The sequence below is a fragment of the Kryptolebias marmoratus genome, linkage group LG4, assembly GCF_001649575.2.
Source record: "Kryptolebias marmoratus isolate JLee-2015 linkage group LG4, ASM164957v2, whole genome shotgun sequence".
In the NCBI taxonomy this organism is placed as follows: Eukaryota; Metazoa; Chordata; class Actinopteri; order Cyprinodontiformes; family Rivulidae; genus Kryptolebias; species Kryptolebias marmoratus.
In genome coordinates this window covers 14,228,657-14,249,867 of record NC_051433.1, presented here as the reverse complement: position 1 = coordinate 14,249,867, position 21,211 = coordinate 14,228,657, and the positions used below count along the sequence as shown (strand labels likewise).

General features: G+C 40.4%; 1 protein-coding gene across 1 annotated transcript in view; it reads left to right on the top strand.

Annotated features, from left to right (window-relative positions):
• Positions 1–21,211, top strand: part of tex264a (testis expressed 264, ER-phagy receptor a) — a 72,543-nt gene extending 51,332 nt beyond the window's left edge. Inside the window, exons 3-4 of the mRNA XM_017415674.3 lie at positions 10,778–10,949; positions 19,989–21,211. Coding sequence (XP_017271163.1) covers positions 10,778–10,949; positions 19,989–20,356 — 540 coding nt within the window. The 3' untranslated portion in view covers positions 20,357–21,211. The remainder of the gene's footprint in view (positions 1–10,777; positions 10,950–19,988) is intronic.

The following is a 21,211-nucleotide window of genomic DNA, read 5'->3' as shown; positions in this document are numbered from 1 at the left end:
GTGAGGTTCATGGTTGGTGAGGCACTGACTCATTTAGAGTCAGATTTACAAATATATAAACCCAAAAGGGTAGCTTATTCAATTGGCTGCTGGTTATTTCATATCTCATCAGCGTTCTTCACACACTGTCTGTCTGTCTGTCTCTCACGCACTCACACACGCGCACACACATAGTAGTATTAAAGATAAGATAAGAAAAAACGTTACAATTACCGTTTTGGCAGTCCAATGGAGCAAAACAAAACTTAACGGCTGGCAGCAGTGCACGTGACTCTCACTCCCCTCTGGGTAAAGAGACAGCGCAGCAACAAGCTCCCGTTGGCTCACGTGCGCCCCCTTCAGTGCGGCAGAGTACTGCCTGCCTCACCCTGTGCCTTTTCACCACGGTTTTATGTCCCATCAGCAAAACTAAATATGTTACTAACAAACATTAAACGTAAATGGTTAAAGACATTAACCAGACTGTGGAAAACGAGGGTATATAAACCATTATATTGGCGACATGCAGCAGTACGGCAACAGGCACGGGCTAATTTCATGTATCAACCCAGTTTGTGATTGATTGCGCAATCAGAGGTGAGGTGAGGCTCGCTGCTCCCTGACCGCACGTCCCTGACCTGAGCAGCTCTGCACAGCAGCAGGTGTCCTTCGCTGCCCCACATTTGTAAACCCAGCTAGCGTCTTAGCGCTCATGCTGCATTTAAAGGCGGCTCAAAAAAGCAGTTTACGATGTGTTAACAACGGATTAAACCATTTTAACTGCTGAAAAAAGTGACAGAAGGCACAGATATGGGAAGTGCAGAAGCCTCTACTGTATCAAATCGATACAGGAATAGCAGAGAGTTGGCCACTTTAAGGTAAACTTGACCCAGTTATTTCAAATTAATCTTTTAAATAAGGCCATGGGTGGCGCTGGTCTTCTGGTTGTCTATCACCGGACTCCATTCCGGGTGTTAGTGATTCTGCAGGTGCTGCGTACTGCTTTGCTCTTCTTGAGGGAGGGCCTAATGGTTCTTTCTTGATTTGCATTGGTTCAGTGGACTGATTCCTCTCTCGCCATTGGATACTTTCAAACTAATGAACAAATCAAAATACTGAAATGCGACTTGGATGCAACGAGTAACGCGACGGTTTTGTAGAAATGTAGTGAAGTAGAAAGTACAGATACTTACTGTAAAATGTAGTGGAGTAAAAGTAGAAAGTATCCATTATTAAATCTACTTAAGTAAAGTACAGATACACGAAAATTGTACTTAAGTACAGTAACGAAGTACTTGAACTTCGTTACTTTCCACCACTGGGTTTAGCTGTACAGTTACTGGTCTGGACGACTAGTTGAATGCCCAGTGTTGCACTGAGACGAGGCATTATCAACAAAACACGGGTAAAACATCACTCATTTTTTAAAAATAAGCCTCTAAATACATGAAAACACCACAGATTGCTTGACTGACTTTGCAGCCGAGGGTTTTTACTAGTTAAAAAAAGCCTTTTTGTTTTGATCGACCACAGCAAACTTTGGTGATCTCAAATCAAACTCCACTTTTGTTGCTTAAGAAAATATTCTCAGTGTGTTTCTGTGTTCAAATTCTATGCTTAACAGGTGTGAGTTGAAAAAAAAAAAAAAAAATCAGGTGAATACCAGACTCTAAAAGAAGAAATCAGGGAGTCGAGCATCAACCCCGGAGCACTTTTTAAATTTCAAACCCAACAAACGATGTGGTGCGTCTGTAAGGACATGCAGACCGGAGTGAGGTCAGAGCGTCCCCACTGTCTTGATCAATTCGAGGTCAGATTTCTTAAAACTTGTTGTGTCTTCTTTTGCCGCTCAGCTGCCAGAGTTGCACACCAACAGAGAGACGTGATAGGAAAAAGAAAACCAGTCTGGTGTCTGGAGTTCATATTGTTTTAAAACACACACACCCCTATAAGTACAGACAATTTCAAATAAATGAAAGTCTAAAATACTTTCTCTGACTTCTGAGTTTCTCCATGATACATATGGCCCAGTTACTTCGTGGCCATATTTAGAGTTCTGCTGTAGTGAAGCGAAGCAGTAAATCAAGCTCCAGGGGTGTTGTATTCCACATTTACTTTCCTTTTATTGGTATTTCTATTGGTGCAGGGATACAGTGTATTCACGGAGCAGCTGCCGGAGAGGTCAAAGATGTGACAAAGCCCTGGGAGACTCCCTCCTATATCGTTTTCTATATGTAACTCCTAATCTGCATACGTTTCTCTCAAAGATTCATCCTCTGTTCTACTTAACTCAGTTTGCTGTCCTCTTCTTTACAGATTCATCCTAAGATGTAGTTGCACGAAAAATCTTACAAACTCACCACTTGAACGTGTCTTTGGCAGCACTAATTACTTATTTTGAAGAGCCTGCTTTCATGGAGAGAAAATCCTTTTAGGTCTGGTTAATAGTAGAAGGATAGTCTGTGCAACTATTATTTAGTGAAAGCTAAAGGTGATTATTTCTCCTATTTCTTTCAGATAAAAGTAAGGATTTCACATGGGAAGCCATATAGTTTGAAACTCGGTGTGTATTTATTTCTGCTTTCATTTAAAAATACCCACTCTTTAAGGATTTGGTTTAAATGTGACTTTTTTTTATTAAGAAGAGCCCGCCATTTAACGAAACACAAGACGTGTTCAAGCATCACTTCTGACCAACGCGATGAATCTCTTAAACCCCCAGGGTGTGATTGTGGTTGACCTCTTACTATCATTAGAAGATACGAGTGGTAATTCTCCAACTAAATCAATAAAAAAGGCCACATTTGTTTACTGGTCCTCATAAAACAGCCTCCCAGGACCGGCATCATTTCACCTGAGACAAACAACATGAGTTATATAATCATCGTGAGAATTCAAACTTAGACAGATTAGATGTGAAAGCCCAAACACACACTATTAGTATAGAATATAGATATAGCTATAGACCAGCTATTGTTGGGGATGCTCTTCATAAGTGTTCCTTTAATCAAAGTTAATCCACCTGTGTTCACAAACAAACTGTGTTCAAAAGGTTGTTAGATGTATAGGCATTTAGAGGAGTTGCGTAAAGTATTTCTCAGTGTGTGATTATTACCCGTAAAAACACACGCTATAACACAGTTAGTAGTTTATATATCATAGTTGTTGGAACACTGATTCAAAACAGAACGTGTTACCGTCCATGGATCCAGTTTGTACACGTCTGATACAAAAGTGTCACGATGTAAAAACCAGAACTCCCAATTTGCTTGTCTGCCAGACACTGTCCTTGCATCTCCAAGCTGACGGTGTGCAGGTGTGCAGGCCACTATCTACTCCCAAATACTTCATACAGCCCAGCTAGAGGGGGAGAAAAGATGGTTTATCCTCGCCTCAAAGCAAAACTTCTTCATTCTTCTTTTTTTGGTTAATATTAAGAGACGGGAGCAATGGTCGGGCTCAGGAAAGGCTGATACCACCTGGTTGTTGACTTGCTGATTCTCGTTGACTTCTGATGTGTCAGTCGTGAGAGAATGGCTTCGAATCTGATGCTCATAATTGTTGAGTCTGCTCCGAGGCGGCAGGCAAAGAGCGACTGGCCTGTTTTTAGACTATCAAGTCTCATCTGCCTCTCTGTCCTGCAGGACTGCACAATTCAGTCCCAGCAGCCCAAAGACACACACTTGAACACACACACTCTCTCTCTCTCTCTCTCTCTCTCTCTCTCTCTCACACGCGCGCACACACACAGAGGTTTTAATGGATGTGTGTTGACATCAGGATGAGCTACAGGGAAAAGATGGCACACTTTCATTTGCTACACGTTGCAGAGACCAGAAAAGGGCAATGGAGGAAAATTAAAAGAACTCGCCTGTCTAATAATTAAAAGTTAAAAGTCAGTAGCTCACCTTGATTATGATTAGACAGTTAATTTGTGAGCTATGTCCTCCTTTATTTCCCCGGTGAATTACTGGCCAGTGAGACGTAGCTCCCAGGGATTAGACCTGCTTCGTTCTCCTATCATTGTTTTAGTAAATATTAATTGTGCTTTCACTTTGACAGTTGTGAGCTAAAATGGCAGCCATTGTTAGGAACAAAAAAAAAAACAGGATTTCAGGATGTTAGTCTCGGAGATGTTCATATGAATCTTTGATTTTGTTGCAAAGTTGAGCAGAAATAATACAGTAAGTGTATTTGTACTACTGTATGAGGAAGGTCGATGGTACACACACGTCTATTTGGCGTGTTATTTCGGTGTATTTTAATTATATTCAGTGTTATGTTAACTTTAGAGATCAACCAATCAGGGTTTTTCACCGCTGATCTTTAGAAATCAGAGCATGAACGTGTATGCATAAGATTTAGTGTGTAATTTTTTATTATAGTACATAAAAAACAGTGGCAAAATAAACATGTTAATATCACCTAAGAAGGTTTAAGAGATATATTCAAATGGCGTGTTTGCTGTTTGCAAAGACAAATGGAATTGCTGCCAAAAATGTATAAATTACCATCTAATTTAGAGGGATCCTTTATGCCAACAAAAGGAGTGATATGAAGTGACCCAGTTTTCTCATCTGGAGTCACCGAGCGCTTTGAAAAACATCAAAGGGCAATATTTTAGATATCACGAGAAAGTGGAATTGAAATAAGTATCACAACCACAGATTAAGGAGGTGAAGTACCTGCAGGGAGGGACACAACTTAATAAACATCGCATTTTTCAAAGAGTCTGATAGGAAGGCAGGATTAAAAGGTAATATTAAAAAAAAAAAAAGCCCTCTTCATACTTTGAAACTTTGAAAAGTCACAGTTTGGCAGTTTACAAAATAACGCCCTGAAATCCGAACATACACGTTTTATGAGATTGCGAGCAATAATATTAGGCTTTTTATTAAAGTCTGACACTCTGATTGTTTCACGCTTGCGTTTGGATTTTTGGAGTACTTGTCGATCACAAGGAAGCCCCGAACTGAAGCAGATCCTGATATATTGTCAGTTTATTTCTAAAAAAAGGGACCATATTATACATCCATTTTTAACACTCGCTTGAAAACTTCTTTCCATTCTCTGGCTTTTAACCCAACGGAGACTTGATTTTACTCACTTTTTACTGGTATTTGTTTTATCTGTTCAACTGCGTTGTTTTTGTTGTGTTTTTTTAATTCATTATCCTGTGCTTAGCTTCGTCACTTTATTTTTATGCTTTCTTTTATCTTATTTATGACTGATGTTCAGCACTTTGTTTCAGCTACGGCTGGTGTTAAAGCGCTTTATAAATAAAGTTGACGATGGTGATGATGATGATGATCATGCCCAGATGTCACTAACTAGCTGGTGAACAGCCATAATGAGGACTTGAGTTTGGCGTTTGCCTTAAGTAGCAGTTTTTGAAGCAAAGGGTGGAACTTTAGATTGATAATTGAGAGCTTCTTGAGAGCCAGAAGCATTCTGCAGCCAATGCCTTGCAGCTGTTGTTGTACTTCTTTATCAGCTTCAGATCTGACAGCGGATGATTTGTTTTTATCCACAGCAGGCAGGTCGCTGATTAATGCCTCTCCGTTTTTCAAGACCTGAACCCTACATCTGTCTTTGATAACCTGTGCATGAATAAAACGTCTCTGGAACAAGAGTGACACATGTAAGAGTAATCACTGACCGCCTCCAAAGGGCGAAAGGTGGGCGATGAAACTTTTCGCCTGAGCCTGTGCGTGCACGTGTCTGTCGGTTGCCGAAGTATTTCATGAACCACAAGACAGGTTTTAATGAAACTCTCAGAAAGTAATCATTCAAGGTGCATCTACCACTGATTAACTTTTAAAGTCAACCTGGTTCACGATGGCTGCCACAGCTAATCCAGCTTCAACATAAAAGTGGAAAAAAAACAGTCAGTTTTACAGATATTGACCTCAAATTTGATGTGGTAGTAACTGGGACTGATCACCATCATATATTCTGAGTACAAACAGACCATACAAGATCTTTCTATTAAATTTTTCCATTAGCTATTGGGAGTGAATTCTGTCTGTCTGTTAGCAAAATGGCTCTTAAAGCACTGGATCAGTTTGAATGAAACTTGCAGGAAATAATTATTGGATGTTCATCTACAGCTGATTAACTTTTGGAGCCAACCCAGTTCGAGATGGCACACCTTGGACATGTTGCCAGTCCATTGCAGGGCCAGCGCAGAAACACACAAGACAGACAACCATTCACACACACACTCACACACACTTGCTCATTTATCCTAACCTTTAATTTGACCTTTTTGCACTAAATGAAAATACCGGAGTGCACAAAAACAACAACAACAACAAAAAACACCATCCTCCTATAAACAGGGAGGACATACAAGCTCCACAAACTTGAGACCTTGTTGTTACAAACAATGTCTTCTAAATAAAAAAAAAAACTGCAGTTTTTAACGAAGAAGAATTCTGTAAACCACATTATTGAGACAGCATATCAGTCTCTACTACATATTTCTGAGCTGCTTAACTTCCCCGGCGAAGTAATGTTAGAGTAACACTAATTGTTTCGTGCTGATAAAAGCTGATAAGTTTGTAAAAAAATAAATAACAAAAAAGATATTATTTTTAATATCCGGTCTTGAAGTAGGAAACCTTCAGAGAGGTCTCACTGTGTCACAGTGTGTTGTATCGTTCAGGATTAATTTTTACAGAAGATAAAAGGAGGTGATCTCCTGTCTCCCTGATGATTTATTAATCAGTGAAATAACTACATGATGTAAAGAAAACTATGATGTAAACATAAAAAATTATAATATTATAATTCTGAACTTGTCACTATTTTAACCGTGCATCACTTCCTGACAGTGATGCACACTCAGGCATCTTTCTCATGTCCTGTTTTTGTAGAATCATCTGATATAAAACCCTTGGAGGCGTGTGTGTGTGTGTGTGTGTGTACAGTATAGTAAACTGCTTTTGTCTCAAGTTGCTGCTCATTATCTAAGCAGGTTCAAGGAGATTGGCACTGATTTGCATAGACGTGTTCAGTGCTGGAGGCTCTGCAGCCAGGATGTTCATACCGGCTCACACAGCGCCACTTTGAAGGATTAGATTCAAAACGGGCAGAATTTTTGTCAATCATAACGACAATCAAAGTCTATAAATCCCTTTTAAAACAAGTTATAAGACTCTGATTCAGAACTGCGTCGGCTTAAAACTTTAATTAAAATCACTGGAGTACACTTCCCAATATTTATTCTGTAACACAAGAGATAATAAATAATAAAAAGGATGACAGACAGGTTCAGATAATAACAGAAAAAGAGAATTATGTGTTCCAGAGGATGATTGTCTCAAAAACAAAGAAAGTATTTCTGAATAGGGGGGTCCCAAGAATGAAAGGTCATTTTTTTCACATAGACTATCAAGATATAAACAACAGATGATTTGAAAGAAGGAAACTTTAAAATCCATGAGATTCAAATAAGAATTGACCTTCAAGCATTTTTTTTAAAGGTCTTAAAATCTTGTAAATATTAATAAAGCATCGTCCATATAAATGCAATTCTCGATTCTGGGTTTTAAAAATGAAAGACGGTAGAATGGATCGACAGTGGTGCTTTCAGTTTCCAGGACACGAGAGCAGTGGTGTCCAACCCTGGTCCTGGAGGGACACTGTCCTGCATGTTTTAGGTGTTTCTCTGCACCTGATTTGAATGATTAACAGGCTTCTGTAGAACGTGGAGACCTGCTGAAGAGCAGGGAAACAACTAAAACATGCAGCATGGTGTTCCTCCAGGACCAGGAGGAAAGGTCTACACTGGACAGTTATCTCACCACAGAAAAAAAACTTCTGAGTCCGATGTAATCAGACCCCAAAGCCCTCAGGTAAATCTGTTTTAGTGCAAATGTTTGTGTCACCAGTTTGTACACCATCGACTACTCTTTAGCTGCTCAGACAAAAGGCATATTTTTTATTTCAAAATAAAACTGGAGACTTGACATCACCTAACAACCTACCTGACAGCTGCCAAAGATGATTAAGTCACGCCGTAACTCCGCTTGCAAATGAAACCGTGGCGAGAGAGGTTTTGTAAAAACCTCGCTTTCACAGACGCCCTTCTGTCTCCAAGGAAAGAGGCTGTGGTGGCCTTGACTACGGAATCGCTCAATTTTCTTGCGCTGTCACCGTTTTCGTTAAAGACCGCTAAAATAAGTCACGGCTCATAAGCGGCGAGGCTGACGGCAGCTTCCTTCCACTCGGGGTGTGGGCTACAAAGCAAAGTACTGAAACGTAAAAATCGTTTCAGATATCATTTGCTCAAAACTGTGTTGTTTGATTTGATTTAGATGATGGAAATCTGTTCTTGGATGTAGATAAATAGCCTGACTCTGAGAATTTCTCTGCGACGCTTCAAACTGGCATCGTGTTGACTGCTTCCTGCTGCGACAGAAAACACGACTACCCAGAAGTATTTAGCACAACCAATCGTAACAACGAACTGTATATGGGTTGAAATGGCATCGCAGGTGGACATATTTACATTAGCACGATAAAATAAATCTCAACGCACAGCTTTTTAGTCTGAGCAGTTCCAAAAATCCATCTGGCGCGGCTCACAGATGGCGATAATTCACAGTCAGAAAATCAGCCTTTAAATTGAGTATCTCCAAAGATTGCATCACGAAACATCTTACATCAGCTCTCCTTTCAGTAGTATCTGCTGACTGTTTCTTCTGACATAATTTCAGAACCGCCAACTATTGCCAGGGAGTGAATCAACGACGGATCTATTGCCGAGCTATTCTGGTTCATTTATTCCTCCTTTGTCTCTCACTAAAATATTAATCAGTCACTTTGACACCGATCACAAGTGAGACCGAGCTGAGTAAGTCACCCTTGCCTTTTCCCGGCTGTCCCGACGATGATTCATCAGATACCTCACTCCTCCGCGCTCCCTTGTGAACCATATAAAAGCATAAAGCAAAATTATGCGAGACTAATGTCCTCTTTAGAGAAAATATGCTGCAGTATTTATAAACTTTCTACACACGCCGCCAGAAAGTGCAAAAGTAGACACTTCCATGTGGACGGTAATGCAGCTTTAATGGACTCACATGGGAGGGCATATATATTCATATTAATGTTTTTTTTTTTAAAACCCAGTGTTATTTCAGCAGACGCTTTACATCTCACTTTTAACTCCTCCAAGAATGATTATTGTTGTTGTGCTAACCCTCCTGCACTTTGGAAGTGATCAAATTTTAAAACAGGAGAGGTATTACCAGGGAATTTAAGCGTTATATTGGAATAAATCTCGCATTTTTTTCCGGCTGCTTCTTGGTTTCTTAGGACGGTATTATGCTTCTTTAGCACTAAGTACTTCTCACTTCTTATTTCTACTGTATGTATCTGGTCAGACACTGGTTGGAAAAACTTGCTCAAGTTTATATATGTAATATAATTCTTCATTTTTTCTGTATGACATTCGTCTGAAACACGAAGACTTTCACTAAGGTGGCTGTGACTGAGAATCAGGAACATGTCATAAAGACCACTGCACCGGACTGGATTTAATCATTTAAATTAAATTCATTTAAATTTAATCATTTCATTTGCACAGTGATCAAATATATCTTATCCAGTCAGGGCAAGAAGCAAGTGCTGATATTTTAACTTTGATGTCTTACATATTGAGGCATAATGATACTTTTAAAAAGTCTTGTATCTTGTAAAACCATCTTTAGCAGCAGTGTCTTAAACTATTCGTCTTCTGTATGAACGTATCAGTTTGTCCATCTGTCTGTCGTCCATTTGTCCACTTTATAACCATTTATTTTGAGTCATTGTCCGGTGGCAGGACCTCATTTTGGTTCCTGCAGCTGTTTTCAGACAAACAGCCTCACATTTGTCCGTAGATTAGTTTGATATACAGAGGAGTTCATGACTGACTCAACAAGCGCAATGTGTCCAGGTCCTGCGGCTGCAAAACGAGCCCAAATCATCAGCTTTCCACCGCCGTGCTTTACTGCTGGCATGAGGTGTTTACACTGCTGTACTGTGTTTTATGTATTACATTTAATTATCACCACTTTGCTTTCATCTGTCCAATAAACACTTTTCAAAAAGCCTCATTGTTTGTTCTTCAGTGTTCGTTTCAGAGAGCTTTTCTCCTGGCGGCGCTTAAAAATTAGTCTCTTTCTTATTTTACATGTTAAAACATTGAACAAAGCTGACCGAGGCCTGTAAAATCTGACATGTAGCTTTTTATTTTGCAGAATTAGACCACAGTGTGGAATATCCTCTTTAGGAGCACCTGACAACTGTTTTGAACCTTTCTTATTGGATAATAATGAGCTACAATTTGTAATAAATTGATCTTTTTCCAGACTGAAGAGCAGAAACAGTTGCTTCTTTAGGATCCGTGATGATGTATTTATTATTTGTCATTTTGTTAACACACACCTGAATGCTCCAGACCATAAAAACTGTAAAAACTTGCACTTTTATAGTAGCGCTCACACTCACTGGCGTTTAGTTAATCAGTGCTTCTGGTTAGCACGAGGCTGCTGCTTATTGTCCTAATTCTTATGGACATTTGTTCAGAGTTTATACTGGCTGAGTTTCTTTTCTTTTTTTTGAAATCAGAGAGACTAGAATAATTTGTTGCACAACATTTCATAAACGCCTGCTTCTATTCAGGGATGTCCTTGCGTTGGGGGACTTACGTGCCAAGATTTAAAATAAATTCCGTGGATCTGTCTGATGATATTATGAAATAATGTCACGCCTCTTATCTTCTGTTTTGTGTGTTTCATTTGCATAGGAGCGGAAGCTGTGCGCCTTCCCCGTTATTGAGATCTACAGATCAGATGTCATCAACTATATGGTCCCGCTGTCTCGCCAGACGGACTTCTTTGTGCCAGAAATGAAAGATGAAGTCAAATCAGACGTGAAAGAAGAGGACTCTGACGAGGACAGGGGAACGGACATTACAGGTAAAGTTTGACCCCTCTGTTTTTAAAAGTTAAGTCTTCTGCAGAAAGAAGAGCAGAACTGGGGGCTTCAGTGAGAAGCTTTCATCAGCAGACAGAAACTGACAACTGTCTGACTTGGTGAAGGTTTAAAAACAAATGAGTGTTTTTAAGGTGAGTAATTTAAGACAAACTGAAAATCTTGTTTTTGCTGACCTCCAGTGGTTTAACTTTTTGCAGGTGAACATCAGAGCGCCTTCTGGCAACACCCAATTATGTCCGTCACTCGGCGAGTGAGGACATTTTTTTCTCGAGACTTTTATCCATTTTTTTGGGGGGGCTATGATACCATCTAACAGCATTGCAGTGAAACATATAAACAGAAACATTTAGCTTCCGTAGCTGCAGTTCGAAGCAAACAAGGATCTGTGTGACGTTTTTATTTTGTCTGACTCCTCTTCTGCCCCCGATCGCCGAGGACAAACGATATATGAGACTCTGTAATTGATCTGTCATTACAAGTATGTGTCTCGAAGTGGAACGTCGTCGCTGCCTCCATTCCACTGAGCTTGAAGGCTGGTGTCACGGTGGTATTGACTTTGTCAGATCGCAGGCCAAAGAACATGATGTTGGGACGTTTGGAACAAAGTGGTCGGAGGTGGACAGAAACCTAATGCGGCATCCTCTGTAAACACAGTCTGTTCTTAAAAAAAAAAAAAAAAAAAGAATGAGGAAGAAGTTTTTATCTGGTCTGTGAATGTTTTATTACATTTTTTTAAAGCGCTGTTACAGGTATGAGGCCGTCCTCGAGACAAACTGCAGGATTTTCTGCTGAAGAGCCCCTCACCTTTCTCTGAACCGAGAGTGAAGGCTATTCACAACTTTAAATTAGTTTTGTCAGCATCACTGTTCTGAGGCAAAGCTTTGATTATTGCTTGCTTTCCAACAACTGGGAAAGGAAATAGGAGAAAAACTGAAGTGTAGGGTAAACAAACTATAATCCAGATAACAGTAAATTTGCATATTGTTTTCTAATCACACGTTGAAAGTAATTTAGCAGTGATGCCTTTAGTTTTTAACACACACACACACAAACCTGTATGCATGCTTGTCCAAATGTTTGTCATTTTTCTTTTCTTTTTTCTTTCAAATGCAGGTTTTTACACTTTGAGCAGCACAAGTCAAGTCTCATTCAGTCCTAATAGAACTGAAGAAACTGTTGACACCTCTGTGTCCTATTCTCAGTTCTCTGCAACTCACACCACCCCAAAATAATCTGGAAGGCAAAATGGTTCCTCAGTGCTGAGGAAAATATGTGCATCTCTGCAGAGCTTTGTATTTGGCTGGAATATTACCACACAGTTATAAAGATACCAACAGATCATGGTATTATTTCATACAACAGCTGCTGTTACTTTGTTAGGCCGGTGCAAGTTTAGGCTTTTTTTTCTCCCCCTGCTTGTTTGTAGCCCAAGGGCTCAAAGCTCCAAGCCAGAATCATCTTCACATTTCAACTGCTGACCCCGGTCTGTTGCCGGAAAACTTGCTCATGATATCTTACATCACTGTAAATATCCCTCAACTGCTCTGAAACTGTTGTCATCTCCTTCAAAATATGCACAAAGTACAGTCGGAGTAAATGAATCCAAACCACGCAGCACTACCTATCAGGATGATAAAAAAGTATTCAGTCACACGCATGCAGTACATACGCATTGTGAGCGAAAGAAGTTGAGTTTCTGAGTTGCCAAATTTTGTTATTTAGCCCCTGGTCTCCCCCATCTCAATTCACATAAAAACCCTCCCCTTCACCTCGAGACCCTCTCGAATCAGAGTTGACCTTGTCCGGCCTAAGGAGATTTGTCGAGCTGAACTGAGGAAGATTCGCTTAAGCCCTCGCAGCGACAGAGAAAACGATATTGGCCCTGGCAACTTTTTTTTTTTTTTTTTTGGGCCTGATGGTGTAACAACAGCTCTGGTCAGTGTAAAGACACTATTAAGACTTGAATTTGCTCCGGGCCTGTGCAAATTGACATAAAGATGTATCCATGCAAGCTGGAAATGTTTCAGCGTGAGTGGAAAGAAGAAAAAAAACAAAGACTTCTATATAAAAACACAAACTCAAGGCGACAAAAGAAGTCAAATAATAGAGGAGTGGCCAACTCCAAGCTCATTCAGAGGCTTCACAGACTGTTACAGACACAATCGGTTTGTCCAATCTGATCCTGACAAACAAGAAAAATGCATTTCAGATTGTGAAGCTATTCCGTTTAGTGCAGTTTTCAGAAAGCAATCGTACAAGTCAAAACGCCATGCATCACACTGAAGCAATTTGTTGTTGAGTTTAATCAGTTTTTAGTAATTCTGTGTACAGATTCATGTTGCAGAGAATTATAGAAAAAGGCACATCTAGATATACAGTGTGAGACGAGACTATTGTGTGTTTGGTGGCTGTGGAAAATAGTTTCAAGGGGTTACTTTTTAAGGCTGACTGTAAAAAGAAATGATGCATTAATGTGGACCACTTTGTGTGCAGCGTTCCTGTGGCACAGCAGTAATCTGCAGTTCATATACAGTATAATGAGTTTAGGGGTTCAAGAGGTTTTGTCAGAAATTGGGACTCATCTGAGCAAAATCTAAATGTGTTTTTCCGTGCGTTCCCAGTCTCAGACGCAGCTGAGACTTTTTTTTTAATGAGAGACAGATCAATCAGGGGGGGCTAAGCTTTGTCTGACAGCCCAGCTGTGGAAATCCCACTTTCACCATCTGGGAGAACTTCCTGTTATCCAGCACTCGCGTTATAGACAATTCTGCTCCTAACTTTTGGCTGCGTCTTAATAATTGTCCTGCTTCGACCACAGAGAGCAAATCAGAACGCTCAAATAAATAAATAAAGAAATTTATGACATTCAGGTGAGTGCTACAAACTGTCACTCAGTGTTTGTAAATTGTAGTAGATTTAGCCAACAATGGTGAGATTTCATCATTGCAAAGTAGATTCCAAGTCAAATCATAAATTTAATTGTGTCCAAATCAGATCTAATTACAAACAGTTATATTAATCTAATTAATATACAGTAAATAACAGGAAAGAGTAAAAAATGTTCTAATTAATAAAAAGGTTGTCAGTTTAAGGCACAGGTGTCAAACTCCTTTCCTCGGGGGTCGCTCTCCTGCATGTTTTAGACGTGTTCTTGCTTTAAAACACCTGGTTTAAATGGATGACTTGTTGCCGTGCTCCTGGAGAACCTGATGATTTGGTGAGGAGGTGATTAAACCATTTGAATCAGGTGTGTTGGAGCAGAAAAACCTAAAACCTACAGGACAGCGGCCCTCAAGGCCTGGAGTTTGACACCTCTGGTTTAAGGAAATCAACAAATTGCGTTGACTTCACTTTGTTGCAATCCCTCATCTTGAGCAGCACGGAGACAACGATGGAAAAGAAGGGCTCCTTTTTAACAGGAAGGAACCTCCAGCAGAACCAGGCTCAGGGCGAGCGCCCGTCTGCCTCGACCTGCTGGGGTTGAAAGGTCAGGAGGGAGACACATACGAACATCAAGTATGTGGGCCTGGTGTGGCTTCTACAGAAGAAATTATCGAAGACCGTGTTATTGGGAGGAATGACTGCTGATGCAAGCATTTATGTGAAAAGATTGGCTTTAATAAGAACCCTGCTTTTTTTTGTTTGTCGTGTGAGTCCAGATTTACTTTGATTTCCTGTTCAGGAACAGCTGCAGTCGGAAAATTTATCCATTAATTTTTGTGTCAAAAGATCATCTGAGGCAGTTTTGCTGAAGATTACCAAAAAGAAGTTGTAGCTAGTGGAGAAGAAAATTGTTGTTTATATGATTTAACCACGTGAAACATGTTGGTTTGTGTCTCACAGCTGATGCTCTGACAGCAGTTTGTTGTTTAAAAGCACACACTGATATACAGTTCAGCCATTACATGAGTGAAAATAGCATAAGAGACTTTTCTGTTTGTTTGGAAATACCTAAAATGACAGACATGTTGTAGAGAATAAATATCTATAATAATAATAATAATAATAATAATAAGTCAGTCTGCCTGTTTTTTTTTTCATTTTTGTTGTTTCTGAGCTTTCAGATCCATAATCCATCTCAACTTCAGACTCTACTGTAGCAATTTGCAGTGGTCTATATTTCCCTGTATGGCTCTGTTCTAGCACCTAATGGCAGAAGCAAAGACCCCCCGTAGTACAGAACAGAACGACGCTCATGGCAAACATGACATTTATTAAATCGCCCACAGTGTGAAACAGAGTCACTGGGGTGGATGTAGGCTGCAGAGAAGGCAGAAAAAGGTGGTCAGGCTAGAGCCATTTAATCAAAGCAATTCCATGTTTGTAATCAGCTGATCAACATAATAATGTAAGACGTAGAGATCAGGGGATGTGGGCTGACCCTGCGTAAATGACCCTCTTGGAATATTGTTACACTGACTTTTTTCTGCTTGTTATATAGCATTGCTGGTTATTTTGACAGACCTACACTTTTGGTGATCTAAAGTTTGTAAATGTTTTGGAAGAGTTGGTTAAAGATGGTCGCTGGGAATAACAAAAACCATCACTCAGCTTTGAAATCTGGACACGCACAGACGCCACGTGGTATTTTTTGGTCAGCTGCAGCATGTTCAAGTCAGGACTATCATTTATTACTGTAGTCTACTAGGTGGCAATGATGTTCTGGTTTGTCAACTATTTATTCATGAGAAAAGATGAAAAGGACTTTGGTTTCTCAACAGGAATTTGAAGCAATTTATGTGTCCTTGTTGTCCCTGCATGATACTTTGTCCAATTTTTGATGGCAATTTCTTCTCACAGTATTTCATCAAAACAAGCCTCAGAGTTGTTTTTCTTCCTCTGCTTGTGGTTGGACTGAAGACATACTGTATATATAAAAAGACCAAGTGTCCCCGCCTTCTCTTCTTGTTGGGAATTGAAGCCAGCAGGACCCGGTTTGCAGAAGCTGCCATGTTGTTGTTTTTTGTAACCAGAGTCTGCGCACTAGGGATGTGTAGCTTTAAGTCCTGCCTTCGCCCCCACACACACAATCATGGTGTCACATGACCTTTCTATTAGGCATGAAATAACTAATTACAAGAATGAATATTTGAACATACAGCAGAAACATAAGAACTACATGAACCAACAAGAGCCGACATCTGAAAGAAATGATCTGAGGTGTATTTATTGTTCATTTTTAAAATATTACCAGCCGCAAAGTCCCATTTATTTACATGGAAGGGACGAGATTTAAACGTGTACTGAAACAAGTAAGGTTGGTTCTATTCTAGCTTCAACTTCCAGATTCCCGTCAGAGGTCTGTCGGTATATACAGTTTATGAGTTGGTCTCACGGTCTTGTCTGTTGTGCGTTTGGCGCCACTTTTTGAATGGGAGTTTAATCGCTGCACTTGATGCTGGTGACACCGTCTGCACGGACACAAACGTCCGGGCAGCACGAAAGACTTGGTGGAGCTTCAGGAACAGGTACAGATGAGATCGCTTTACATCCAACCTCACAGTCGAGCAGATGAGGAAACATGAATTCTGTCTCAAGCCTTTTCTTTCTGTTGTTTTATTAGCCGCAGCACAACTTTCCAGGGATTCAGTTTTCTGCTCCAACATAATAGGTGGTGGTAACACAAACTGCTGTAAAATCCATCCAGTATTTTTTGTGATGCTTGGTTATCTATAGTCATTTTGGAGAGGATTAGCAACTGAAGATTGGCTTGTCAACACTTCAGAAGAAAAGAAGAAGAAAAGGAACTTGAAGAGATTTCTCATCAGGACTTTTTCTATTCTTATGGTCTATTCTTATTCTGAGTGACAAATTGTCCAACTGTAGAAATAGCAAACTCTTATGACAGTTTCTTTTGGAACAAGTGTCCTTGTTGTTTTTCCTCCTCTGCTCGTGGTTTGACTTATGGTCTTTGTCGTCTGTTGTTCAGTTCCTTTCGAATTGGAGTTTTATTGTTGCTCTCAGCATGTGGAGTCCGCATGGTCTCAAAAATCTGGGCACATAGAGCGGCAGCCCACAGACGGACCCACCTGACCCTCACAGACAGTTGAGCAAATGGTCGAGCAGGCAGGGGACTATGAATTTCCTTTAAGGTTCCCATTGGCTGCAGTGGTAAGAGACGAAGCTCGTGGTGACACAAAATGTAGAAACTTTACACACGATGAGGTAACAACTTTTTGTTGTATTAATGCCCCCTTTCTTTCTGAAACATTTTAATCTATGATAATACACAGTTATTTAGTAAAACATGTTATTATGCAAGGCTTACACACTGACTCAATCCAGCAAATCTGTGTTTTACTCTAGAATCCTATAAGTATCTCTAAATGCTCCTCCTCCCAGGTCCTCATTCATAAACAAGATGATCCGTCTGCCTTATTGCTACTCGGCTTTTGTTTATGCATTTTATATGGGACTTATCTTCCAATCCACCCAGACTCTGATTCTCCCGACACTCGGCGCGTCTCAGCCCTTTCTGCGTCTAATTACCTCCTTAAAAAATCACAGACAGTTTGAAGAACAAGACCTTGATTTTCTGCTAATAATCCCAATGGGCTCAATTTAGTTAACTACATTAGGCAAATGTTATCCAAAAGACTTTCAAAGGCTTCAACCACAATGCTAATTTCAGGACTTGCTTGCAGCCGTAGAAAGCGTGAAAGATGTCGAGTGTGTTAAGGGTCTTCCTTGGAGGGCTATCCACCCAATTACCCTAAGAAGATCCATGATTACCCATGAGATTCCTTACATTTTAAACTTCCTCATATTGTAAAATGAGTCTCTCTAGAATATCCCCCCCCCCAACATGCAAATAGGATATGAATCACAGCTCAAACCCATCTGTATTCTTTAAAAACCAGTCCCACCATGTCAAATCCTATTCACACTGTAGGTTTTCCACTGAGGACCTTTCCCACTGGTTTCGTTTGGACTTGCTGCCCAATCAACACCACCATAAATAGATACAAATGAAAATCCATATGAACTTCTCATACCTAATTCTCCACGAACAGAATCAGATTTGCTGGAAGTGATAATTAGATTGTAGAGATTCACATAAAAGAAAAGAAATGGCTGACCCCAGGAGCATCTTGGTGACTCCCTGTTTATTATATTTGGGTCCCTGATGACGCATTCGGTGCAAACCCACGCAGACGTGTGCAGGATGCTTATTTGGAGTGTGAACGCACAAGGGCACTGATGTGCATGCTAGTGTTTTAGTGTCCAATGGATTCGTTGAGTCAGATTCTATTTAAAATACATTTATCTTAACTTAGAAGACACAAAGGAGGCACGGTGAAAGAACTAACGCCCTACAAAATCTTCAGCGGCAAAGATAAGATATTTAAATGTCTTTTAATAGTCAGTTTTTATCTTGGCTCAAACATGTGTTTATGAAAGTAATCATCATTCATTAATTTGTCTTTTTGTGGGTTCTGTTCCCACTCTTTTCCTCCATCTCTCTCCTCAAGGTGACCAGTTCTGGGCCGAACGTTCAGTGTTATTTCTCGTGTAGGTGGAAGGTATGATGCGCTTCGTATATTTCCCAGGTCTGACACCTACTCTAGTTTCATTTGCAGTTTTTAGGAAGGCTTCACATTTCTCCATTTGTCATTCAGGTTAACTCTGTTCATATCTCTGCGGGCTTTGATTTGGTGGACAGAATTTACTCCTGATTTCCAGCAAGGTCTTTATTCTGTCAGCGTTCTTTCTGCAACTGTCTCGCTGCGCTCATTCCACCAATAACTTTCTGAACAGCTCATAAAAAAAGTCCCGTAGTCAGAGATAATGAACGATGACTGGGTCGCAGTCGAACACAGATCAAAGGCCAATTTGATTCCAGCTCAGACAGAAAGCATTAGCAAACTCATCATGTCGGTGAAGAAATCTCCATCAATTAGGCAAAAAGATGCTCTCTGTGATTGCAGATAAGCTATGTGCTGCAGACAAAACCAGCAAGAGTATTTTTCTTTTTGCAAAGCACAGCACAGAAGCAAATACAGCATTATTAGATTTATGCTGATAAACGATCTTCCTTCTTTATCACCCGTCACCGAAGGAGAAAGCAATATTGTTTGTTCTGGCGTGTGTCTGTACTGTATGTGTTTATTTGTCTGTTGTGTTAGCAAAATATCTTGTGAACTATGGACAGAGTTTAATGAAACTCTGAGAAACTAATCACTGGATGTGCATCTATAACTGATTGCCTATTGGATTCAACCCCTATTCCACATGGCTGTTTCAACTAAGACGCATCAAAAAACACAAAAATGGCTCGAACTCGGTGAATCTTCCAGATATCAAGTAAAATTTGCTGTGTTGGTAGCTGAGAGTCAATCCCAACACATATCCTGAACACTAACTTATCTGTTTCGTAACCTAATGCAATCAGTTTTGACTGTCTGTGAGCAAGATGTCTCATGAACAACTGGACAGAAGCTTTCAGGAAGTAATCACTGAATGTACTTCTACAACTGTCACCCCAATTCAAGATGGCTGCCACAGCTAATCGACAGTAACCAACACAAAAATGACTAAGTCAGTTAGATCCTCGATCCTCTTGAGACCCAAGCTTTTGTTTGGTGTCATTTTTTCAATGCAATCTCCTCGTATGAGGACGCAGGAGGATATAGATATTGAGCTAAAACTGGTGGGCTACATGATGGGCTACTACATCTTTGGCACCAACTGTTGGCGTCAGCCTTGTTTGGAACATCATTAAAAACTGGTCGCTGTTGGCAAAGTAAAGAAAAGAAACACTTTTTTTGTCTGTTTGCTTTAAAATTAGATTCAAAGATAACACTTGGATGGTCACTGTCAACTGACGGGGCCGACTTCCTGTAAGGTCCCGCAGGTCAAAGGTTAAGCCACTGCAGCATCAACTCGACAAATTAGCGAAACATTCTTAGTTAATTTCTCTCCAACTGAGCTTTCTTTGCTGTAATGATAAAGTTAAGTTGTGAGCAGCCATTTTTCTCACAGCCCATTTTACCTGTCTGGATTTATTTGCTTTGCCGCAGGTGCAGACTCCCACAGTGATGTAAGCTCGGTGAGCGGCGGCATGCCGTGGGACAGCAGAGAGACGTCCCTGGCAGCCTCCACGGCCGCCTCGCTGGCCTCCTCCCTGCCCCTGAGGGACGTCATGGACACAAACGAGGACATTAAGCACAGGGACCACAGCGACAGAGGCTCGAATGACTCTGTGGGCAGCGGCTCGTCCTTTGAAGAGCTGGACATGGATCAGGAGGAGCAGGAGCAGGAGCAGGAGGAGGTGGAGGAGAAAGAAGATGAGAAGGAGGAAGAGGTCCCTAAGGGAGAAGATGAAGGTAGAGAAGCAGCTGAACTGGTGGCTGAGAAGAAGGAGCCCCTGGGAGATGGAGATGAGTAGGAAGGACGTAACACTGACATGCTAGAGAGTTTCTCAGCTGTGCTGTTGTTGGTTATCTATCGATTACTCATGTTGGTGGATCTAACTCTGTTCACGCCATGACCAACATGCCATATTTCTGCGCCTTTTCACTTTCTATACGAAGCCTGTAATTTTTGTTTAACAATATCTCGGTTTTTAAAAAACAAACCTCCAGATTTCTAAGCGTAAACATTGCCGGGACAGAGCGACTTCGGGTTACTCTGAACGATGTGCAGCGAATCAGAGGCCAGATGTGTTTGAATTACGGTGACACCAACTATCACGGATCATCCTCAAACAGTAAATTTTCGTGTGGCTGTTTAATAATAAGAGTCATGTGCCGAAGAGATGTCTGGCACACACGAGCGAGAACTTCCTGAGTTTGGTGTCTTGATTTACAGGAATGATTGGGTGAAAACGTGCAGGAGCTGCTGCTTTAAAACTAAGATGGTCCTTCATCGATATGTTTGTTTTGTTTAGTTTTTAAAAACACAAAATAAACTATAAAATCTGAGGCAGTGATAACGCCTCCACCTCCATAGGTTTTAATGAGATTCAATCAGGTAAGCCCTTTCCTTAAAATCTATACTGAATATTTCATTGTTGTTCATCAGATAATTGTTAAATTTTTGCAATTTTCTCTTTCTAGATCTAAAGCACTCTTCATTTTTTTCTTCTATTGTAGCCAAACTTTACTTACTAGCAGACACATGTTGTGACATGTTGGTTAGTTGATATCGTTCTAGTAGAAGTGTAGAAACGTGTTTCCATGGTTGTGTCTCTTTCATGTGGAATAAAATTTTCAAAAGGAAAGTTTTTCTTAAGAATCATAAA